Genomic DNA, 25,857 nt, shown 5'->3' with positions numbered 1-25,857 from the left:
AGCTGGGGAACACTCTTGCCATCCACTGTACTAAAAAATAACTACAGTTAAAATAAAAAGCTAAAGCACACTTTTTCACCAAAGGTATTGACTTCATTAAAGCTGTAGTGCTTCAAATGTTCTACATGGTATATTTAAATCAGACTGTTTGTTCTTATATCTGATGAGAAAATCTCACAAGCACTCTTTTCCACTTGTAGCCCCGAGAAAAAGGTCGGATGCGTTTTCACAGACTGCAGAACGTCCAAATTGCACTTGACTATTTGAAAAAGCGCCAGGTATGATGAAAACAATAATAAAATAAAGAATTAATGAAATTTTTGTCACCTATAGCTGAAAAATAACAAATTTGTCCTGCTTTGTCTCTTTTGCATGTTGTCTAACAACTGCCTCTGTAGGCTCAGCTTTATGTCATGCTTGAGATGGTTAAGAGAGATGTGGGAAAGGCAGTTTTACACCACTCTTTCCTGTGCAATAACAACACATTCCATGTGCTATATGCTATTAAAGAGGAAAAATTATGGGTGACATCCAGTTGCTTATAGTAAATTTAACTGTCCTTCATGCTGCCCAGACACTAGCTGGTATACAGTTTCGTTCATAATCTAATTTTTAGTGCAAAATGCCAATTCAAATATATTAGAATGTTGTATAGAAGTTCCTTGTTTTAATTGTATTAGTTTTGGGAAAAGTTTCTCAAATTTTGATCCTGATAAAAGCCAAACTGGTCTTTTCAGACAAATTAGAGAGCTGTCAGAGCCACCTGGGCACTGTGGAAGATTCAGGCTTAATTTCACTTGTATCTCCTTTTAGCCAGACACTTGAAATCCACACTGTTACGTTTCCGCTACTGTGGATTTCTCTGTACTTTTCAATATCTTTTAAATGCTCACAGAAGCTTGATTTCTCCCTTTTCCAAAGGGAAAATAAAGGGATTTCTCCCTTTTTCCAAAACATGGAAGGAAAAACTGTTCCTCCCTAAACATCACATCCCAATGGAAATCTACTCTCTGACTGGTTGATTTAAAAAAAAATGAAATTGTTTTTGCTACTTCAGAAGTTTGAGAGAATATGAGGTAGCAAACCATAAACAGATACTTAGTTTTGTTATGAAACCAGACGTTGTTTTGCATTTTGAAATTTCAAACCTGCCTTTCGGGTCACTGAATGGAATGTGTACACTGAGAACAAAATCCTCCTTTGCTGAGTTCAAAGCAAAGGGCTTTGGTCTTGGCAAATTGTCAGTGGGGCTTGCTTGATTAAAATTTCAGCCCTCTAGTAGGTGTTTCTAAACTGTATTTAGGTGTTTCTAAACTGTATTCTAAACTGACTCAGGTTGACTGTGTAACCTCCAAGTACAATGCTTTATTGTGATTATAAGGCAGAGAGAGCCTATATATTGATAATTTTGAAGCCTGACTTAAGAAATGAACAAACAACAAACTGTGGAATACACTGTCTTTCTTGCAGAGAGTGGGGTTTGGCACTTTTTTCTCTCCAAACAGTAAAGATTATGTCTGCAGATCAAAAGAAGGACATACCTTTGCTTGTTCAGTTGATAACAGGACATATTTTGAAAAGCATGTGCATGAAACTTGACTAATGTAAGCATAAAATGCCTTTTAGCTGAGTCATCTTTAACTGCTAGGTTCTATGGATGCATAATACACATAGAGAAATGAAATTTATTAATAAAATTAGAGAAAAGACCAGAATTATTGAGCTCACTTTGGGTGTGAATTTCTGGGAGTGTAATATCAGCAGCTCTTGTTTTAATCCTATTAAGCATTTGTTTATAGCACTGTGAATGAGTACAGCATCAGAAACTATAATAATTATTGTATTTTTAAGCCATTGTTTACTTAAATGTGATACTAAATTCCTAGTTTTATCAAGCCAGACCTGTGTTTTAGCAGGCCAGTTCTCCTGCTGCTGAATCCTTGTTTAAGTACAGGAAAGCGTGGGGTGAAAGAATGGCAGTGATAACTTCCAGTGTCAGCACTGCCCTGGGACTGATACAGCAGCTACAGATCATTATATTCATGTTATCCTGCCCTCCTCTGTTGTGCCCTCCCCTTTTGACAAGAGCTGAGGCAAAGGGTATTTGGCATGGGGAGCAGATCTGCCAGCCTAGTGACAGCTGAGGAATGTCCTCATCCCGGTGTGAGTGGGAGAGGGCAATTCCTGGCAGGCCACTTACAGGCAGAATGCAATTCCTTTCTGCTTTTGAGAATTAAAAAACCCAGCAGAGTAGGCTCAGGAAGTGAGTAGTGCATCCTTTACAGTCATGCCTGTGTAATGCAGTATGTATTTGTGGCGTATTTATTTCAATTTTGCCTGTATTTTCTTTCTATGATGGCAGGTGAAACTGGTTAACATCAGAAATGATGATATAACAGATGGGAATCCCAAATTGACTTTGGGGTTGATATGGACCATAATTTTGCACTTTCAGGTAAGCCTAGTTTTGCTTGACTATATGTTTTTGGTCAGTTTCTTGCACATTTGTGAGGAATGTTGACATAGACAGGACTCCATAGATTTTATCTCTTCCCTAATGTGTTCCTAAAGGTTTGGATATTGTATCTTATTTTATGATGTAAGCTGAATCTCAAGATTTTATTTGCTAATTTCCTGTCTGTGGAGTGAGAGTAAAAAAAGCTTCAGTTTTGAACATCATTAAAGGCAGTAATTGATGTATTCCTTTCAGTATTTGGACATATCCTTCTAGTTTTATTCTACAGACTTGTTTTTATTAGCATTAAAATATATTGAAAAATTTTGAATATTTTTTTCCTTCAGGATCTGCTGCTGTGAGTATTTTAGCAAGCTGTACTCTCAGCCTCTTCTAGTAGTTCCTCCCATGTCAGCATTTGTTTCTAGCCCCAGTGATGGTGGCATGGGTCACACTAGGTGGCACTCTGGTTGTTGTACACTGGTGGGATTGTGTACAGTATAATGCAGCCTTACAGTGTGTGGTGTTAAATTGCTCCTCAAAAGGAGGCTTGCATAATGGCCCTGGCTGTAGATGATGTAATTCAGATGACAGATAATTCCCATTTAGTGACTGCAGCATTGTTAGCGATGAACTCCCTGCTGTGCAGGCATTTTAAATGATCAGAAATTTGCAAGATCACACACAAAAAACATAGTTCACTTAGGAGTATTCTACACTGGAATTTTGACTGAGAAAAAATTTCTTTAAAAAGCCAGGAAGGCTGCTAGGATCTAATGTGCCCTTCTGCAAATCCTATTGTGGAGCAAAGATATGAATATGGTACCTGGCTTTAAACAGGGTGCACATCTTAGCCCAGACAAGCACATAGAATAAAGGAGAAACCTCTAGCGAGGACCTGGAGCTCCTTCAGCTCCCCTTGTCAAGTCAATCTTTGCTCCCACATGGTTATACAGAGAAGAAAATGATAGGTTTAAATATATTTAAGCATGACCTAGAAAATTAGGTTGTGATTGAAGGTTGCTCTATTTTAAGAAATAAAGATTATTAACAACTTACTAATAGAAGCTGTTAGTGGAAGTTAAACCTTTACTTGATGTGTATTTTATGTTTCTGAACCTGATTATTAGGCTTTTGCAGAATGAAATTGTTAGTTTTTCTCATTAGGTGAAGCACAGGACATCTGGCACAATTTTAGGTGCTTGTAAAAAGTCAGGAATATTAGTGCTGCCAGTTGTAAAAAATGGATGAAAAGGAAAACCAATTTATATAAATTACCTTCTTTAGGTGAAGTGGTGTGGCAAGGATTTTCCCCTGTAAGGTAGTGAGCTGCATATGAAATATGTTGAAGCATTTAGATTGTAGCTAAAACACACTTCACAATGTCCTAACCCAAATAACTACCACCTAAATATCTGTAAGTACAATTCAGATCTTGTAGATCTGTCAGAGTATTTCAGTTGGAGGGGAGCTACAATGCTCATCTAGTGTGACTGCCTGACCAATTCAGGCCTGACTGGAAGTTCAAGCATGTTGCTTAGGGCATTCTCCACATGCATCTTGAACATTGACAGGCTTGGGGCATCCACCACCTGTCTAGGAAGCCTGTTCCAATGTCTGACCACCCTCAAGGAGGAGAAATGCTTCCTGATGTCCAATCTAAACCTCCTCAGCACAGTTTTGAAGTATTTCCATGCGTCCAGTGACTGGATACCAGGGAGAAAAGAATCAGAATGGTTTGGGTTGGAAGGGGGCCTTGAAAATTACCTCATTCCATCCCCCCTTCTGGGGGTGGGGACACCTTCAACTAGACCAGATTGCTCAGAACCCCATCCAACCTGGCCTCGAGCACTCCCAGGAATTGAGGCATCCTAACATCTTCCCTGGGATCTGTTCCATGATCTTCCCAGGCACAGAGGAGAGGCTGACAGGTTGATAGTTCCCAGCATTGTCTTTTCTTCCATTTCTAAAGATGGGTTCCCTTTTAAAGAGCTCAACGCCTCCCTCCAGTTCCCCACAGAGCAGTGAGGTCACTCTTCAGCCTCCCTTTCTCCAAACTAGACAAACTCCCAAGTCCTCAGGTGCTCCACTTAGAACAGGCTTTCCATCCCTGCCACCAGCTTTGTTGCCCTTCTCTGGACATACTCAAGGACCTTCATACCCTTCTTAAACTGTGGAGACCAGAACTGCACCCAGCTCTCAGAGTGAGGCTGCACCAACACTGAGTACAGCAGGATAATTGCCTCTCTGTACTGGCTCTTTGGGCTGTGTTTGATGCCCCCTAGTATAGGGTCTGCCATCTTGATGACCTTCTTTTCCAAAATAATGTCTTTAAAAATTGGTGAAAAAGTAATTTTGAGGATGACTACTGGTGCTTGACTAAATATTAAGCCTCTTTAATAAAAATGAAGTAACTGAAGAATGGGATATGTAAAAAAAATATATTCTTTTTGTTAGTAATGGCTGCAGTAAACCTTCATTGAGTGCAGAAGGGATTTGTAAAGTGATGTAAGACATATGCCCTGTACTAGTCTGTGCTGCCATGACATTTCATGCGTGACATTTCCTGCTATTTCTCTTTAATATGGCAATTCAGTGTCTTTGTCACTTGCATATGGCCCCTTTGGGTTCAGAATGTGAAGTCCAGAAGAATGTACATACTTAGACCTCAAGTTGTTTTTTTTTCTTCACTTAGATTTAAAATGAGGGAAAAATCTGAACAGAAAAGTGGAGTCAAGGGGAGTCACCAAAGGATAAAGCTTTGTGATATCCCTTGGAGTCACCAAGGGATAAAGCTTTGTGATAATAACTGTTTATGCATGGAGTAGTCCCATACTTACGGGAAAGTTGTGATTAGATTCAGTTTGTAGACACCTAAATCCTTGTGCTCATGGGGAGGTATGTTCTTATGCAATTGTCTAAATTGTCCCTTTAATATGATAATCAGATGGATAGAGATTTAGTTTATACTAGTACAGCCTAGACAGTGAATCAACTAACTAGCTACTAGAGGTTCACTTCACTCAATTAAACATAAACATCTGTGTTGTTGGAGATTTATGAGACACCCATGTGAGTATGAGAAGCATGACCTGGGTCTTCTGGGAAACCCAGCCTCATCTAGGAAGAGACAGATCAGGTAGGATAAACTGCTTCTTAAATGGTGGAAAGCATGTTTAGCAATGGATTTGAGGCCTGGAGGACTAGGCAATACAGAGGGTGAGGCTGATGGAGTAATTCAGATCACCTGAAGGAGCTGCCTAGAGCACCTATGGAGCTATTCACTTGTCCAGCATAGTTGCTGTGTGTGTTCTGAGATGACACTTCATAGCCAGTAGCATTTGCAGTGGGAAGGTTGCAGGTTTCCTTAGGTGCTGTGGTGTAAATGCTGTCTCCATATGGATATCTCAGGTATTTCAAAGTGTCTCAAATATTCTAGATGGTCAATTGACTTTCTTATCTCTCTGCTTCAGGGTGTGAATCATTGCTATTGATTGAACCACTAGTACAGGGCTTTTGATTCAGTCTCTTGAAGACAGGTGCCATTTGGTGATACCTGAGGTATCCTGGAGTATGCAGGACATATGTGTGGAGTTCTCCCTGTGAGAAACTCATGATCTTCTGGACCTACAGCTGGAGGCCAGTTGGGATATTGCAGGATATCTCAAAGAGCTCCAGAACCCCATGCTGAGGGAACTGAATCCTGCCCCCACTGCATAAAGTGATCTCTTCAAAACCTAGCCAGTGTGTAAACATGAATATCTAGACACTTAAGTGGGGGTCGTTTAAACTGAATTACTCCTTAATTTTCCCATCATTTGCAGAAGTAGTTAATTTCTCAGTGAGCACAAACAGCTCTTTGCTGTGTGATGTTACTGGCTCAGCTACACATCAGTTATGTGTATTCTAATAACACTGCAATCTGGGAAGTAGTCAAGAGGCCAGAGATTGTTTTTTGTGGCTTATTGTTTCTCTGAGTCATGGTCCTTATCTGGAGGGTATTATTTACTTAAAATAGAAAATCCCTCTGATTATTGGAATGAATTTAGGAATGATTTAGGGGAAAGACATGATAAAAAAAAAGATAATACACATTGAGGATTATGTTTCTCTTGCATCTGAATTTATATCTAGAGATGGTTATGGCTTTGGGAATTGGTATGCATAACTGGACAAATATAAATGTTACAGCACTGACTTCTGCAGCTGCACAAGTCCAGAAAGTATTCATTCTTCTGTGTCCCAAGTAATTACATAAGAGTTACTGAAAAGCTGGAATGGGAAATCTGGTGGATTACTAAACTGAGTATGTAAGAAAATAATTTGTTCTGTGGGTATTGAAAAACCCCAATGCATCTATGTTGCTAGGATTTATGCAAGCTTTCAATGTACGTATTTCACATGCTTTTAATAGTAGGTGGCTTAGTTTAAATTCAGTTTCATAATGTAATAACTGTTATTTTAAAATAAGTTATTTTCCTGGCACCTGTAGAACATGCTAAATCAGATTATAGTATTTTGTATAATCATAGGCTGTATGTATAAATATACAAATTAATACTTTAATGGACTCCTTCAACATCCAATACATTTTCACTGACTACATTGGAGATGAGCAACTATAAATGAAAGCAGTATTTGTCCTCAGAAAATCATCACAATTTTAGTAAGATTTAAATTCTGTGTAAACTGGTGATCATTTCTTTTCAAACCACTGCAAGCATTCTTTAAAAAATATTAAATGTTTAAAATCACTTGCAGTTCGTTGAAAAAAGCATGCTGAAGCAAAGAAAAACTTAGATCTTCCATCTAGCTAAAAGTAGGCCTTTTTGAACTCAGACCTTAAAAAATTTCAGAAAGTTTTAAGTAATGACTCAATAGACGTCTTCTATTTCAATTTCATCATCATTTTTCAACTCAGGAACTGCCATTAAACACTTTCCCTTCCACTCTTCCCTGCTCTTTGCTGTCAGACCTCTGCAGGATGCTGCTTTCAAGGTTGTGGTCAGTGATGATTCTGTCCAGAGGTACAGTACCACCCAGCCCTCTCCAGCCAGATGGGCACTTACTTTCTCTCAGGCCTCCTTTGACACATGGAACCTCTACATTTCTCTTGCTAGCCAGCAAATACTTTTTTTTTTTTTTTTCTGCTGACTCTCCATAAACCTTTAAGAAAAAATCACTTTTGATTAGTCTGGCCCCAAGCAGTGTACAGACTCCTCATTTGGTCCAGCATCAGCAGCTAAACTCTTACCAGTGTTGGTGAAAAGGTGAGACAGGTGGGTTTGTAAGGCTGTGGCCTTCATGCAGGGTGGCCAAAGGAGGCGGCAGCTCAGCTGTGGTACCCCACTTCAGTCAACGATGTGCAGAAGACAGAGGGATGTCCCTGGTAGGGTCACCATTGAGTAGACATGTTGCCTGCTTTCTTCAGGAGGCCATGAGAGATCAGGAGTGCTGGCTCTGGCCTTCAGTCCTCTTCTCCTGGCTACCATTCCTGGTGCTGCTCGAGCTGTGTGCCCTTGTCGTCCAAGGATTGAAATTTACTCTGCCCTTGCTTTAAAATAACCAGAACAGTTCAAGGTCTGATCTTCTTAAAGATTTAAAAATGGAACTATGTGGCCAGTTGTCTCACCTGTGACTGTATGTGATGATAGGATAAAGTGTATTCCACGTGGTAGCTGCATTGTCTGTCATTAGCCAATGCAGCAGCATTGCCTGTCCTTCAGCAGTTGTTAGGACATACTCTTGTAATATTTTATTTCTCAGATGAACTCCTAGTTGTTTCTTCTGGGATTCTTTGGTGATTTATTAAAAAAATAGTGAAATTCCTAGGTCTTAGGTAAGAAAATGGGTGTGGAATTCTTGAAATTTCTGGGACTCATGTGAATCACAGCAAGGGTGAGAGAAGCATGAAATCTCTGTCCTTAATGCCATGAAGCCATCAATAAGGAGAAAATTCCTCTTTTTGTTACCCATCTCACTGGATATAAAATCTCTCCTGTTGGTGGTTATTATTTTGAATATTTCAGGTAGTTGAATATCTCTTTCAGAGTTTGAGGAGTGGTTGCCAGTACAGCTCAAACAGCTCCAAACCTTTTGTTTGTGCTGGCAAGCCTTTATTTTTATCCTTGTTTTCTATCTTGTGCTACTTTAATTTTCACTTTCTATTTGACTTATGTTTATCTCTCTGTTATTCTGCATGTGACCTTAGGGCTGTGCAACAAAATGCTTGCTGGTTATCTGGTATGCTGTTTTAGTGCCGTGAAATGACACGTCCCATTTGTGCTAAACGCTCCATTACTTCTGCTGTGTTGTATAAACACACGAAAAAGAGGGGAAAGGGATCTTTGATCCAGATCTAAAATGCATTACTAGTAGGGTTTTGATAAAAGATACCTGGCATGGTTTGATTACCAAAGTAGAATAATTTCTCCTGTACAATAATTGCTAACTATATGAGACAAATAATAAAACATAAATTTGCAGTGTACATAGGGCTAATGGTATCATAATTTTGCAGACTTAGAAATACACAAATATTCAACAACATTGCCCTTTTAATGTGTTATGCACCTGTCCCATGTTAAGAAATTATTACATTTCCCAGTCACAGACATGCTTGACAAATTATAGAAATCTGTGGTTAAGTGCAAACCCATACAAATCTGCAGGAGCTATTTCATGTTTCAGTGTTAGTCATTTGTTTTCCATGTCTTAATCTTAACCTCTTGTTTGTGATTAAGCAGCCTGTAAGACAGGTCAAATTGCACACAAGTGTTGGTCCTTTATTCATGTTGTACTTAGGGGTTTTCATGCCAGAAAAAGTTGGTTGTTAATCTCCCCATAAAACTCTGCAGCCTCGGTGGGTATAAATTTGTATCTTTTACATGTTCTGTTTAAAAAAATACCAACAAAAAAAAAAACCAACAGAAAACCCCAGTATCAAGATAAAGAAACACAACAATCCCTGGTGGTTGCTTTAACAGCTTTGATCACCTGGATCTCTGCCTTAAACCAGTGCTGAGCTTCCATTCAAGTCTAGTCAGATTAGTCAGATGTCCAAGACAAAGCCCTTGGTGTGGTCATCACTGAGTTGTGGTAGTTCTCACAGGCTTCAGTGGTAAACTATTTTAATGCTTTGGAATATCACCTATCTATGCTCTAGCTGTCAGGTTTTGGAAGAACTTTAATTTTCCCTCTTCTGAACCTCCAGTGTAATCCTGTTAACTCTGTCTCTTTCCTTGCTGAGACCAAAGTTATGACTTGATAGAATTTAGTTAGCTGAAAGTGGCATTTTTTTTCTTTAGTTACTAGCACTTTCATTTATAGTAGAAGATATGTATTGTATTTAAATATCTGTATAGAGGCTTTGCCCCAGAAGTCCTGGTTGCCCTCGATGGGCTGCAGCTGCGATGTCCTTAATTGGGCTGCAGCTGTAACCAATGAAGATGACCAGGATAAAAGGGGGCGGGATAGCCAGTCAGGGAGAGCCTTGGAGGAGCCCTGACCAGAGAGAACAGCATGCAGAAGAAGGAGTCCATGCTGTGAAGATCTGCAGCCATGAGAATACACCAGAGAGGTATGGACTCTAGAAATATAATAACAATATGGGACTCTCTAGAGAAATAATAGAAGAACGACAAGTGGTGACCCTGATGTGATAGTTAACAGAACATAAGACAGCCGAGAGCTGTGGTGGCCAAGAGCTGCGACAACATAAGACAGCCGAGAGCTGTGGCGGCCAAGAGCTGCGACGGAACAGCCAAGAGCTGCGGTGGTTGCTAGCAGAAGATAAGACAGCTGAGAGCTGTGGCGGCCAAGAGCTGCGACGGAACATAGCCTTTGGGTCAGGGAGCTGTGAAAGAGTATGGCCTTTGAGCAAGGAGCTATGTGGGTTATACGTGGCCTGTGAGTCATGGGAGAATGTGGGTGTTGTGCATGACCTGTGAGTCATGAGAAAATGTATTGTATTTAAACATCTGTACAACTGTTAACTTAAGTAAAAACAAAGGGCGAAATATAGTAGAAGATATGTATTGTATTTAAATATCTGTATAGAGGCTTTGCCCCAGAGGTCCTGGTTGCCCTCGATGGGCTGCAGCTGCGATGTCCTTAATTGGGCTGCAGCTGTAACCGATGAAGATGACCAGGATAAAAGGGGGCGGGATAGCCAGTCAGGGAGAGCCTTGGAGGAGCCCTGACCAGAGAGAGAACAGCGTGCAGAAGAAGGAGTCCATGCTGTGAAGATCTGCAGCCATGAGAATACACCAGAGAGGTATGGACTCTAGAAATATAATAACAATATGGGACTCTCTAGAGAAATAATAGAAGAACGACAAGTGGTGACCCTGATGTGATAGTTAACAGAACATAAGACAGCCGAGAGCTGTGGTGGCCAAGAGCTGCGACAACATAAGACAGCCGCGAGCTGTGGCGGCCAAGAGCTGCGACGGAACAGCCAAGAGCTGCGGTGGTTGCTAGCAGAAGATAAGACAGCTGAGAGCTGTGGCGGCCAAGAGCTGCGACGGAACATAGCCTTTGGGTCAGGGAGCTGTGAAAGAGTATGGCCTTTGAGCAAGGAGCTATGTGGGTTATACGTGGCCTGTGAGTCATGGGAGAATGTGGGTGTTGTGCATGACCTGTGAGTCATGAGAAAATGTATTGTATTTAAACATCTGTACAACTGTTAACTTAAGTAAAAACAAAGGGCGAAATATAGTAGAAGATATGTATTGTATTTAAATATCTGTATAGAGGCTTTGCCCCAGAGGTCCTGGTTGCCCTCGATGGGCTGCAGCTGCGATGTCCTTAATTGGGCTGCAGCTGTAACCGATGAAGATGACCAGGATAAAAGGGGGCGGGATAGCCAGTCAGGGAGAGCCTTGGAGGAGCCCTGACCAGAGAGAGAACAGCGTGCAGAAAAAGGAGTCCATGCTGTGAAGATCTGCAGCCATGAGAATACACCAGAGAGGTATGGACTTTAGAAATCTAATAACAATATGGGACTCTAGAGAAATAATATAAGAACAACAAGTGGTGACCCCGACGTGATAGTTAACAGAACATAAGACAGCCGAGAGCTGTGGCGGCCAAGAGCTGCGACGGAACAGCCAAGAGCTGCGGTGGTTGCTAGCAGAAGATAAGACAGCCGAGAGCTGTGGCGGCCAAGAGCTGCGACGGAACATAGCCTTTGGGTCAGGGAGCTGTGAAAGAGTATGGCCTTTGAGCAAGGAGCTATGTGGGTTATACATGGCCTGTGAGTCATGGGAGAATGTGGGTGTTGAACATGGCCTGTGAGTCATGAGAAAATGTATTGTATTTAAACATCTGTATAACTGTTAACTTAAGTAAAAACAAAGGGGGAAATATAGTAGAGGGTATGTATTGTATTTAAATATCTGTATAGAGGCTTTGCCCCAGAGGTCCTGGTTGCCCTCGATGGGCTGCAGCTGCGATGTCCTTAATTGGGCTGCAGCTGTAACCAATGAAGATGACCAGGATAAAAGGGGGCGGGATAGCCAGTCAGGGAGAGCCTTGGAGGAGCCCTGACCAGAGAGAACAGCATGCAGCAGAAGGAGTCCATGCTGTGAAGATCTGCAGCCATGAGAATACACCGGAGAGGTATAGACTCTAGAAATATAATAACAATATGGGACTCTCTAGAAATAATAGAAGAACAACATTCATTTATCGTCTTTGCTTTTTTTTTGCTTAGGGTTTTTATAAAAAAAACCACCAACAACTGATATAAATGCAATATATCAATTCTGTTGTCCTTGACCTTTTCTTTGGTTCAAGAGTGACTTAGAAAGTAAAAGTGACTATAAGTTATTATTTGGTTCTCGGAAAAAAAAAAAAAAAAGAAACAGCAGAAAGAATTGGTAATAGAGAGCTGATAGCCTTCTCAGGAACAGCTGGTAAGTATTGTTAAGTCTCAGAAATACCTACATCTAGAAAGATAAAAAGGCATAAAGGTTACTAATTATCTGCAGAGGTATATTTGGAATGCATTTATTCCTAGATAATATTTAGAAATGGATAAATTATAGAGCTACCATATTCTAATATGCTGTGATGGATGGGACCCTTCAGGATCATCAAGTCCAACTCCTAACCCTGCACAGGACACCCCAAGAATCACCATGTGCCCAAGAGCATTATCCAAACACTTCTTCAACTCTGTCAGGCTGGTGCTTTGACCACTGCCCTGGGGAGCCTGTTCCAGTGCCAACCACCCTCTGGGTAAAAAACCTTATCCTAAACCTAATCCTCTCCTGACTCAGCTTCAGGCCATTCCCTCAGGTCCTGTCACTGTCACCACAGAGCAGAGATCAGTGCCTGCTCCTCCTCCTTCCCTCACAAGAAGCTGTAGCTGCAGTGAGGTCTCCCCTCAGTCTCCTCCAGGCTGAACAGACCAAGTGATCTCAGCTGCCCCTCACAAGGCTTCCCCTCCAGACCCTTCACCGTCCTTGTGGCTCTCTCCTAGGACTAGCTGCAGTTATACTGGGTGCGTTCGAGTAGATTGACCTGGAATATGCAGAAGTAGGGCAGGATTGTTGGAAACACTGTTTTTGTAACCAGTCCTTTAGATCTGATTCTTATATTTCTGCTGTCTCTCTCTTTTTAAAAATTTTTTTAAATTCTACTTCAGTGGCTCCTGATTTTTGAAAACTTGAGTTACTCTTAAAAAAAATAATCAAAATTTAAAGTATGAATGAAAGAGGATATGTAAGATCAGGGACTCTGTAAATTACTGACTGCATTACAAAATGTAATTGTCAGCTGTAAAAGAACAATAATGTGTTTCTTCTGACCTATCTTGATTATATATTATTTTTCATTTTTGTGACAGTGTGCCACTAAATCTACAGGAAATTAAGCATAACAGTGTACTTTAGGAACATTTTCTGTTTGAAAGGAGGTGGTATCATGATGACTGTTGAAGAGATGTAAGCAGTTTAATGGAAATACATTCTCCACACTCCAGTTAAGCTCAGTAATACAATCTAATAGAATACTGTTTAGAAATCTTGATACCCACATGTATTAATTTAAAAGTGGACATGCACTGAAAATTTAAACTTGCAGTATTTCTAGGGAAATTCTCTCCCCCTGTGAAATTTATGGAGGAAGAATAACATTAGCAGTGTACTAGTGGTAGGTTACATTAATACATTTTGAATTAGACAGCATGAAGATTTGCAGTTCTCCATTCAAATGCTGGAAACTTGTCTTTAATATTTTACATAGTTTCTGCTTTATCAAGATAATATTTTTTAATAGATATCTTAATAGAGGTCTTAATGGTCTCTTAATAGAGACCATTATACTATGATCTCTTTAACCATATATTATTACTAGGCATCTTGTTGTTAAACTAGAAACTGTATCTGTGTGAAATGAAATCAGCCTTGGCCCATTGCACTGTAAAGTCCTTAATCATCTTTTCTGATGAGAGAGAAGAAAAAGAAGTATATATTTAGGTAAAAAAGCTTCTTCTTTTTTTTTTTTTTGTACAAACACAGAGATGTCATTTAGAAAGATATATTTTTTAATGTGTTTTTCTGTTAACCCATGTCAGACCCTTCCATGTGGAAGTGTTCTTTAAATCAGTAGGTCCTCTGGTCTTACCTAAGTCACTTTTCTAAAGTAATTTTTCTAAACAGACTTGGATACAACTTTTTCATTGTGAGTAAAGGGATCAAATGTCACAAGTGCACCTGTATGTTGAGCATGCTACAAATGAAGATACAAATTGAGGTTAGGAAAGAGTTTAGTCATAGAACAAATGTCTACTTTGAAAAGAAACACCTTGGCATTGTACCTGTACATAGCTGCCCGTCTGTCACAGTATTCTGTGGTGTTACAGTATAAAATTTTCTGAGCCTTACTGTCAGCTTTTACCCCAGTGCCTTGAGAGTAATCATCAGTGAACAACTATATCCTTAGAAATTCTTTAGAGGCTCATCCTAGGTCTTTGCTGTATTATTCATTCTGGATCCTGTCAGTAAAATGTGGAATACTTCAGTGGAACTGGCCTCTGGGGATAAAGTCTTTGGGTCTCATTATTGCAATTCCTTTTCAAATAAGCAAGGGAAAGTCAATGGTAACACCTGATAATGCCTGGCAAGTCATTCTGTAGTTATTTCTCAGCATGAGGAACCATACATATCTGTCCTTGGGACGTGTGCTGGTTTTAGTAGATTTCACATATACATGACAAAAACAAAGAGGAAAGCTAAAAAGATTTTTCCAAACAAGGTATCCTAGAGGTTAGACTTGCTTGCATTTTAAAAGTGTCTATTTCTACTTAGTTTTAGGTATAGTTAGATGCTTCTTGAATCACGTATTCAGAGCGACACAGAAATGCCTTACAGGAGCATGGGAGGAGGATAAAACTCAATTTTTGTAAACAGTAAACTTAAGATCTGTTTTCTAGATAGATTGGCTTTTATGATTTGTTTCACTTTTATCTGCCAGAAGGTTTAACTCTGCTGCAAAGTTTCAGCCCCAGTGCACAGTGTCACTGCCCTGAGCAAGCTGTTGTGCTTTTATGATGGCAGTGAAGCAGCAGGTTATTTATAGCTGACAAATCAGTGAAAAGTCACATTAGCTGCTCTGAAAACTCCACATACAAATAAAAACTTGACCCTCAGCAAGCTCTTAGAGCAATTTCAGATCCTTTAGTTTAATCTTCCCTTTTGTGGATCATTGGGTAGGTAATAAAAGCATATGAGTGCAATACAGATCTGCTGACTAAACCCCTGCTATTTACTTGCTGCTTACTTTTGAATTTGGAGTGTAGCTAATAGTTTCAAAGGTTGCTACATATTTTTCCACTTTATCTTGCTCAAGTTACTAAGTGAAACAGGAAGTTAAAATGCATGTGAGAAATTTCTATGGCTCATAACTGCTATGTCATCTCTGTGAAAGGCAATCAGCATTACAGCCCAACGCTGGAACAGTGATGTTTATTTAAGAGGATTGGTGGCCAGAAATAAGCCACAGTGTCTAATCAGACACAGGCCCTGCCTGGGCAGCGAGCCACAGCGTTTATTGCGTGTGCATTTCTCATAAGCAAAATGGCTACGTACCGAGGCGGGTGCAAGTGAAGTCTGGAAGAAATTACAGTGGAAACAGCAGTTCTTAACTTTCTGAGGCGGATTTAAGTTTATTTAAATATATGGGAATGAATGAAACTGTGTGGCTGTGAGTTTCAGACAGCCAAATGGGGAATGTCTGTGGATGTGTGAGGGCTGAGAAGGAAGAACAGTGTTTAGATCCTGCCAAAGCTCCCTTAAGTCCAGATAAACATTCCCCTGGAAGAAAATATTTCAGAAGAAAAAGGAGAAAGAAATCAACTGAGGTGGGATCAGATTCAGTGCACGTTAAAGAAAATGAAGAAAAAAGACAGTATGAAGTGGAGATTGCAGAAAACACCGAGATTCATCCCAAGAGTGTGGGACTGGCCGACTTCCTCCCCGGGAGAGTGACAGTGGCTGGTAATGCTCTGCCTGTGAGTACAGACCTTTCAGTTGATATTGCTAAAGCAAAAGTTTTCTTGGGCGAAGAAAAGAGTGATTCTCTTTGTGGGGAGAGCTTTCATGGTGATAATCAGGGGCTCGCCAAGTCTGATGAAACAGACACACAGTTAAAGGAACAAGACAAGAGCAATTCAGAGAAACACTGTGCATGGAAAAGGAAATGTTCACAGGATGATAACAGGAGAGAATTAGCATTCCTGAAGGAGTCCAGTGGTCTTTGTTATAGAAAAGGAACTACTTTGGTTTCTGCTCTCCACATTTTAGGCAGACAGCATGAAGAAGCTGAGTTAAACGTAACTTCTTGCAGAGTCATTGAAAATGTTCCAAAATGTGAAAAGTTGTATAATTTTCTTTCTCAAAGTATAAGTGATCCGTTACTTGAACAAAAAAGGTTTTATCCTGATGCTGTACTTTCCCATTTGCCAAAAGAAAAGGCGTTGTTTATCATTGCACCAAACAGGAGCAAGGTAAATATTTTGATACAGTGCATTATTTTTGAAAGTTAGCTTAGGATAAGTATTTGAACAGTAATTTTTGTATTACAAAAATATCTTCATGACACTGTGTATGAACCTTTTACCATGCTATGATATTTGCTATGCTATGGATATGCTATGGATATTTGTAGGACAGAACATACCACTTGATCTTTTTCAAAGGTTCTGTAATAACTCTGTACTTTAGGACTATTGATATATTCTTGTCCTATTTTTCTCTCTGTAGTTTGATCTGCTTCCCAATTTAGGGAAGAGATTTTCATGTTAAAATGTTGCTAGAAGGTGGAGTGAGTGCATTTTAGAGACCTCATTCAGTACCTGTAAATTTCAAAATACCTGTAAATTTCAGAAGTATCTGTAAATCAGTAGCAGTAAATTTTCTTACCACCTCTTCATGGTCTTGTAATTCCTTTGGATTTTGTGTCAAGGAAAGGAATATTTCTAATTCTCTTCAGTTATGACCAGTAGGAAGTGAAGAATGATAGAGCTATGTAGGCAGCTTGAAATAGAACAAGTGAACATTAATCCTGTTAATAGCACTCTACACTTCTTTTAAAGGATCTTTCCTCCCAAACTGTCTAGATGAGCTATTAATATTAGTTATTAAAATTCCATCTTCCTCTGAGGGTAGGATTATTTTGTTTTTACAATAAAAAAAAACAAAATACAATCTTAGTTGCAGAATATCTGAAGGAAAGTAAAGTTTTGGTAACCATGCTTACCAATTCAATCCATATTTCCAGTTTTGCCCCACCCATCTTTGGGATAACTGAAGTCTGTACATGTGAGTCAAATGCTGATACCAGGATCTGGTCCAAAATGGATCCCCCATGCTCAATGGGGACATCTGAGCTTTCAGTTGAGGGAGCAGAGGGAATGGGCATATGCCAAAGACATTCTTTCCAGCAAAGAGCTAACTAAATGTCTTTTGCTTATGTAATTTTCTTTTCTAACAGGAATCAAACAATACTTTGTCTGAGCTTAGTTTTTTAAACATAGATAACACACCCATTATGACACGCAGTTCACAATAGTACAAATAACCTCCTAATACACACAGAGATCTTTGCCCTCCTAATCTTAGCTGGAATTCAGGAACAGCTTAGGAATGTTCTTTGATTTGTATAAAACATCACTGCTGAGTAAGAGGGTATGAGGTTTGTTCAGCTAAGCATGGCTGCTTTTTCCTGAATAATGAAAGTAATGCCACTTCTAATGCTGCTGCACTAATTACTCCAACCAGGTCTATATCTCTTGTTACCACAGAGCAAGGGAGAAAAAAGAAGATTTGTGCTGAGCAACTACATCAACTGATATTGAGAAAACATTTCAGGAATATAAAACTACTGACACATCAGGCTAAATGCCTCAGTTGCTAAAATCAGTTCAGTTCTCTTTCTCAACCCAAGTTTCTCAGTATAAGTAATTTTAAGAACACCAAGGTTTGACCTCTAAACAAAACCAGGAAAAACTAGATTTCAGACTTTAATTACTGTACAAACTCATAACCAATTTCCTTCTGATTGTTTTTGAGAGCTAAAAAAGCATTTTAATGTCTTATATTTGTCTTTTTTATACTAAGCGAAGCTGGCATTTATGAGAGCTTGCAAAGGTCCTGTTGGTGGCCTGAGCTGGCACAAAAAGTTTGCAGTTAGCAATCTCAGCTTTACTATTTTTTTTACTATAATTACAGAGATCAGCAGCCTTCCCTTACCTTGTCAACCTACCTGTGCTGTAAGTACTCTCAGCTTACACAGTGCCTCAGCTGTGGCACAATTGAAGGCATGTTGACTTTTCAAACTGAGAAGCAGACACCAGAGCAAACTCATTGATACAGTTGGATAATTTGCACTGTAACAGAGATATGACATTTTACCCTCTGAAACAGTATGGCCCCCTCTACTGAAATATATCCTTTGAGTTTCTTGCTGTGGCATGGTTTCTTATGCGTGTAAAAAATTATGATTTTGTGTTCAAGTATGAGCTGTTTCATTACCTCTGTTTTCCTGATTACAGAGCTCAGCTTAGAGGGATCTGCTGAAGTGTTGCTCTTGGTTACTCATTAGTAGTTTTGAGAGAAAAGTTTCTTACTTTCTGCTGAAGCCTAACAAGCATTTCTCAGATCACAGTGTGGCCAGGAAGAGAGATAATACACCACCAGAATCATGCAACTCTAGCTCCTTATAGACTTTTGTGCAGTTTAGTGCATTATGTCAAGTTTAGTCTTGCTTCAAAACCTTTAGAATTGGATGGAATTAGAGGGTAGACCTCTTACTATCTGTATGAGTCTTGCTCTTCTTCTCTTTGTGGTGTGAAAATAAACCACAGAAATCCAGCATCATTGTTGATCTCTTGGAAAAATCTTCTTCAGTCTGCTCTGCTCTTTGGGCTCCAAACTGCATCACTAAAATCAGTGCAAGGAAAGAGCTTGAGGCTTTTTGGTGTTTGGATTTTGTATACTGTGTGATGCAGGGGCAATTTACAGGCTGAGAAAAGGCATGTGCAGTAGCAGAAGTGAACATGTTTTCCCAGTTATAAGCAAGAGAGAGTATTTAGTGCCAGTTAAGACTTTGATCCTGAAATAGAAGGGCTGCATAGAGAATTACCTTATTGCTTTTTCTTGCATAACTTTTAATTCACAGGCTTTGAGATAATTTGGAGAACTGTATCCCTGGCAAACAACTGCTCATGCAAATGCTGTAATTCGTTCTTTCCACGCTTAAGGAACAAATGTGCTCTATTTAAGCAGTTTATAGTGACCAAATGATAGGCTTGTGGGATACAAAAAGTTCACACAAACTTTGCTTGGAAGGACTAAATTTTATGAGTAGAAGATTTGATTTCCCCTTAATTTATTTTCTGTTCTATCATTCTTAGTTTAATAGTTCTTCTGTTTTTCTCCTATGGGAAATGATGTTAGAAATATTGATGATAATGCATAGTTGGTGGATAAGTATCTCTACTGTCCTTATGGGATTATCAAAGGAAAGATGGGATCTCTCCCTTTCTCTTACACCTTATTTTGTTGTGGTGGTATTTTACTTGTTAAGAAGTTTTAACTTAATAGGGCACCTTGCAAACTAGAGCCCATATTTGTAGGTGTAATTAAATATAACCATTTGACTCACCATTTCACTTAGAGTATTTCTAATTTTAAAATACTATTTCAATGTTTATTTAAAAGTCTGAAATGTTAGCCTTGAAAGCTGAAATACTTTATTTAGAGAACAGAAGTGCTCAGGCTGTTTCAGGTGTCAGGCTGATGTTAATGTTCCTTAACCTGTAGTGAAATGGGCTACCTCTATGAGTGAAAAGCCTTTTCCTTACTCTTCAGATGGCTAACTAGCATGCTTGGAAGATTTTGGATCAAAAACCTGTTGATCTTCATGTAATAAACGGAATTAATGTTTTAGCCATCCAAAATTTCAACTGAGCTTCCCTAATAGTCATGTTCAGAGTAAAAATTCTCCTTGTGTTTCTGTCCATGACTAAAATGTTGTTTATATCTAACACCAGATACTAGTACAGTCTTCAGAAGTTACCTTGATGTTTGAAATTACTTGTTTCCAGAGGAATCTAACGTGCACTCAAACATGCTGTGTTTGCACTCTCTGCAGTCTGAAGTGCACAGATCCATCCCTGCTCAATTAACCGTGAAGGAGGCTGAGGGTTTGAACTCAGCAGTAAGGAAGGGCCATTAGCAAATTGCATTGTTAGCTTGCTCATGCTAGAATATATTAAAAAAACTGATAATTAAGGATTATAATACATAATAATTAACAGAGGACTTTCTGAAAATTACAGACAAAAAATATAGGTTTGGGTTTGTTGGGTTTTTTTTTTTTTTTTTGCTAGACATCTGGCACTTGGGGATGACATCATCTCTTTCAGAAGCTTTGTCCAGATAAGCAGTATATGGTTCACTTCATTTACATTATGATCTGGTTGTTCTGTGATGAATAGAAACTAAAGCTACTGAAAAAACATTTAGTTTGCTTTCTTGCTTTGAAATCCCAAACAATAAAGCTAACCCACAGAAAAATCTTGTATTACAGCTGAGTTCCCTAGATTTTTACAAGAAAACTTTCAGAGTGATTACAAGTTGGTCTTTTGCCACATTGTATTTTCTGTTTTCTTTACAGACACGACTCATCCCGTGTGTATTTCATTCAGAAAATAATCTTTGCAGGATTTTGATACCTAGAAAGTTACAAATGATCACAGTTCTCTAATGTGTTTTGAACAAAATAAAAAAAAAAAAGTTTTTTTTCCCCCTTCTGTTTTATCTTAAAAATGTGCTGAAGCTGGAGACAATAGGATGCAAAAAATGCTGTCAGGTTATTTAGGGGCTAGGTGAACAGTTAAAATTGTTTTGCTTTCTAGCATTGGTGTTTGTATTTTTCCCTTACGTAGATCCAGCAGAAACAATGGCCTATGATAGGTATCTGAAGGACTGCATTCACAACTTGGGATTTTGGGGTTACTTGAATAGAAAGAAATGTTTTTTTTTTCTTACATTAAGTTTATTTATAATTTACTGTATGGGTGTAAATGCTCATCATTCTCTGAAAGTATGAGAGATGGTAAAGCAGAAATTGCAGTGAGCTCCATTGCCCTGACATCTCTAAGGGTCTTCCTCTAGTTCCCTGCTTCCCAGTGCTTCCCACCACCTTGTCTTAGGCCATGACATAGCAACATTAGTAGACAAGCTATACATCATTATTTACACTGTGATTTTGTGACTCTAATGTGAGAAAACCCCATAATTTCCAGCCTAGCCGGAATTCCCCTGGTCAGAGCCCAGACAGAAGATATCTTTGTGTGCAGAGATTCTGAGGCTGGGAGAAGTTGTTATGACCATCCCATCTGACCTCATGGGTGTAGCTGCCTGGTTTATGCTGGAACAGGATTGCTGGAATTGGCACAGCTCAATTTACAGCTCTTCTGCAGCAAACTCAAGTACCCAGGGCTGTTTGTGGGCCAGCCTGCCCTGAGCTGTGGCCTCAGGCTGGCTCTGGAGCCAGAGCACCCCTGTGTCTCTGCAGTGCTGGGTGTGGGAGCAGCCTCCTCCAGGGGGGCTCATTGAGGTGCCTGCTGTCTATTCACAAGCTGTGGCATTGCCTCAAGCCCTCTTGCCTCTGCCCAAGCAGCTCTGCCTGCTTTTTGTAATGGCTGAGCTACATATTCAGGTTGTTATACAGTGCCTTGTGGTACAGGGGTTCCTATGTAGTTCATAATAACACCTTATATTGCCTCTTGTTAGGATAAGTGGTAAAAGGCAGTCACTGAGAAAAATGAAAACATGCCGTAGTACTTCTTTTGTCAAGGCACATCTTATTTTTCTTCCATTTTAGAGTTTACCTTTACATTGAGTACAATTTCTGTAATATGAGGTACAAACAGCACATGTGCAAATTAGGGAAAAGTCTGCTTTATATTTATGCTGTAGTAGTTTTCCAAGGAAACTGACTGAACTTCATTAAGAGATGATCTAAGGTACCATAAAGTAGTATTTGGATGTAAAATTCCCAATACTTTCCTGCTTTCCCTGATAAGGAGTTGATAATCCTTAGATAATACAGTTGAAAACTGAACCTTCTTGATCAGACAAAATTTCTATTTATAATCCTTCAGTCTTTTAGTCCTAAAATTAAAATTCCTAAAATACTTCTCAAACAATTTTGTCTTAAAACTGTTATCAGTTTTCACTCAGAATGACTGTTTTGTCACTGAATTCCAGGACATGTACTATAAATCAATTTTTTTCAAGAGAGGAATTTCATAGCTATGAATAATATAAATATGGTTATTGTATGACTATATACATATAAAACATATTGCAATTTATATATACTTATATAGCATTTTTACATAATTGGTGTCATACATAAAAATAGATTGTATTATCAGCATAAATAAACAGTTAAGTGTTTTGAATTATGCAATAGTATTATATTGTACCCAGAAATTAAGAGACGGAGTACTGGCTGACTGAAGAAAACTGAATTTTGTATTTCACATTGAAAATACTAAGAGTGCATAAGGATAAGACATGAGATAATATTAATACAGTACCTAAATAATAATTGTATTCATGTATGCAGACACCAGACAATAAATTCTCCAGCAATGCGGAGTGATTTTTCTGCAGTATTTTAAACATTCTTATGGATTAGATGTAACTTTAATTTTTATATTAACTGTGTTTTAGATATCTGATATCCATGTTACTGGGGAGTCAGAGGACATGTCTGCTAAAGAGAGACTGCTCCTGTGGTCACAGCAAACAACAGAGGGTTATGCTGGAGTACGTTGTGAAAATTTCACTACCTGCTGGCGCGATGGAAGGTTATTTAATGCCATCATTCATAAATACAGGCAAGTACTCTGTTTGCTCCCTTGGAAAATGTTAATTACTGCATTTTAATATACAAAGAGAGAGGGCTCTATGGTTTATGCTGTAATAGAACTGCAGCTGTGGAGATGACACTGACTCTTCCTCGGTGATTTCCTGCTCCTTGCAGCCAAAGGATGCCTTGTTAACCTTTGCATGTCCCTCCTTCCTCAGAGAAGTATTTCCAGGAATCCTGTACATCTTTCATGGGGCATGTTCAAGCTGCTAGGAAGCATGTTTCCAGAATTCAGTCTCCTCCACAGACCTTTTTTGTCATACTGATGTTTAAGTGTAGGCAGGGCAGAGGCAGAACTGATCACCAAAGTCCAAAACTGCACTGCTGGTGAAAGACATCAACTACTGTATGATATGTCTGAGATTCCTGTCTTCTTCCTTGTGTGAATTTACCCTTGGATGGCCCTGGAGTGTAGAGCTTCTTCAGTGTTTATGTGTAGAGCCCAGACCTACTCTGAGATGCATTTCCTGTAAAAGGGTATTCTCATGGAAAATGTGACCAGTTGGCTTGAATGTTCTCAGTCTGAGAAGGGATTTCTGTTTTTGTGACCACACTCTTACAAAGTTAAGCAGACATTGTAGTGTCACTGGTGGCTGTGACCAGAGACTAAAGGTACAGGTTATTAACTTGAAATGCAGCTGAAAGTGTCTACTGATAGGACAGGATTTCTGATTCTGGATTCTAAGTGAGAATGTGTCTCTTTTGACAAAGCTGACTTTGGCATCAAGCTCGTCAGAGATTTAATCATTGATCTCCTCACTGTTCTCTCTTGGTTGGTGATGTGAATTTATTGTGTATTTTTTTGGTTCCTGAAGTGACTAAGAAGGTTTGTGTCTTAGAGGACCACGTGGGAGAGTATTCTGCTGGCTGGGTTAATCAGTGTGTACTAACTTGTCCTTCACTGCACGAGGCTTTCTGGGTTTATCATAGCATGTGTAGGTTGTACTCTATGCCCTGGACCATATAATAAGGAAGTTTAATGGTACATGATTTCATTGGTATAATTTGAAGGAGTGCCCCCAGTAAAGGCAAATTTGTTTTCTTTTCCTTGCACATCCAGTGAACAGAGCCTGGAGTAGATTATTTTGTTTTTGGATTTCCTCTTGTGGGATCACTTGGCCCACCACAAAAGGAGGTCTAGGTAGACACAACATACATGTGATCCTTATGGGGATTAGGACACTAAAGTAAAATGGGAGACAGGTGTAGCCTTTTTCTCACAGGCTGTGTATAAAGGCTGCAAGTATCATGCACAGTGCTCCAAGTCCCTGAGAAGCTGGCTGTGGCAGTGCATAATTTCATGGTAAAACAAAGCTGCATCTCAGTCAATGAGTTGTTTTCTGACATGCTTCTGTTCTGGGTAGCTGGTCAGGGAGGAGGTGCATGCCAGCAAGAAAGTCTCTTTTAGTAACATTGGCAAGACAAAAGGAAATAGCTGGCTGAAGACAAGGCTGTTTTACTTGGGACAGAACAACCAAAGAAATGAACATAGCACAGGCAAGTATTTGAAAAAATAAACAATATGAAAGATACATAGGGATTGGACAGAGAAAAAAAAGGAAGAAACTTAATGAGATGAGTAATGGAAAATATTTCCCAGAGCTTCTTCAGAACCTTGTATCTCTTGCATAGAGCAGTGTAGCCTTAACTGCTCAAGCAACTGGTAATTATGGTACAGACCAGTTAATAAATAATGAAAAACTTGAATTCTGTCCTCCAGCTGTGCAAATGTTAATACCTTGGGATATGACTGAATTGCTTTGTTGGATCAGTGTTTCTGGCATTACCCTGTGAGTTTCATTCATAGTGTTTCAGCAGGGAAGAACAGGCACCTTTGACTCCAGTCTGTTGCACAAAGCAATTGATTCAGTGACTGGGGAGCAGAGTCCCCATTTTGTGTGCTTCTGTGCCAGTTTCCTTTGAGCTTAACTTCTGTCTGTAAACATAACTTCACTTAAGGATTTTGTCCTTTCCAGGAATGTTTACCAACCTTATGTATTTTGCTGTGCGAAGTTACAGGTTGCTGGATTCCATTTCAAATGGAATGAGAATGAGATTCTTCTGCTGATTTCAATGAGTTTCTATTTTTCTTTCCTTTTTTGTTTTGTACCGTTAAAACAGAGAGAATAATTTCCAGCTATTGCTCACAAGAGAGGAATGACCTTCCCAAACAGTCATCTGTTATTTTTAACTATATTGTTTTACTCCAGAGATGTCTTTTAATGCTTCATTTGTCTTCTGAGCAATAAGTAGGTTAAACACTAAAAGATCTGCACAGTTCTGGCAGTGATTCTCCATCTGCTCTGTTTGTTTTAGTGGCTCCCAGTTTGTGGATCACAGGTGGTGTCAGGAGCTGGTCTGAGCATCCTGTGGGTGCTGCCAGCTGGTGTGCTCCACCAGGGTGCCTGCTCAGGCTGTGGGGTGGGACCCTGGTGCTGCCACTGTGGAGCACCCCCATGGGGACACAGCTGTCAGTTGTGTTGCAGTGTGGCAGCCCCCTGCACCAGGTGTGCTGTGCCCACTGGAGATACTTCTCTGTGCAGAGGCACCTGGGCTGGGATGAGAATCAACTCTGCAAATGGGGGACAGGGCTCTTCAGGTGGGACATGACTTCCAGTCCTGGGAGGGCTTTAATTGGGCTCAGACCTTATTTTAAGGGCCTGACATTTAGTGCTGTGACAGTAAAACCCAGAAGGCTCAAATACCCAGGTTTGTATCTAGAACTGCAGTTGTGCTGAGCCACAGTAAGCTGGGTGTTGGCTGGAGGGCATGTGCTTACCCATGCCAGGGCACAGCAGCAGGAGCTCCCTCAAGAGGTCCCTCGGGACAGGGCCTGGCAGGTTGGCCATTCCTCTGCCCCAGTCAGGAGCAGGGCAGCTGGGGGGCACCAGGGCAGTCCCAGCCTTTGCACTGGGACCTCCCTGGGGCTGTGCTGGGGCTGGAAGTGCCGT

General features: G+C 39.8%; 1 protein-coding gene across 8 annotated transcripts in view; it reads left to right on the top strand.

Moving 5' to 3' along the window:
* Window positions 1–25,857, top strand: part of DST (dystonin) — a 294,261-nt gene that overhangs the window by 110,710 nt on the left and 157,694 nt on the right. For all 8 annotated transcript variants that reach the window (XM_036379370.2, XM_036379365.2, XM_036379364.2 and 5 more), the window contains 3 exons: window positions 201–278; window positions 2,363–2,455; window positions 22,708–22,874. In XM_036379370.2, coding sequence (XP_036235263.1) covers window positions 201–278; window positions 2,363–2,455; window positions 22,708–22,874 — 338 coding nt within the window. The remainder of the gene's footprint in view (window positions 1–200; window positions 279–2,362; window positions 2,456–22,707; window positions 22,875–25,857) is intronic.

Source organism: Molothrus ater, chromosome 3 (assembly GCF_012460135.2).
Source record: "Molothrus ater isolate BHLD 08-10-18 breed brown headed cowbird chromosome 3, BPBGC_Mater_1.1, whole genome shotgun sequence".
Lineage (NCBI taxonomy): Eukaryota > Metazoa > Chordata > Aves > Passeriformes > Icteridae > Molothrus > Molothrus ater.
This window is presented reverse-complemented; position numbering and strand designations above follow the sequence as displayed.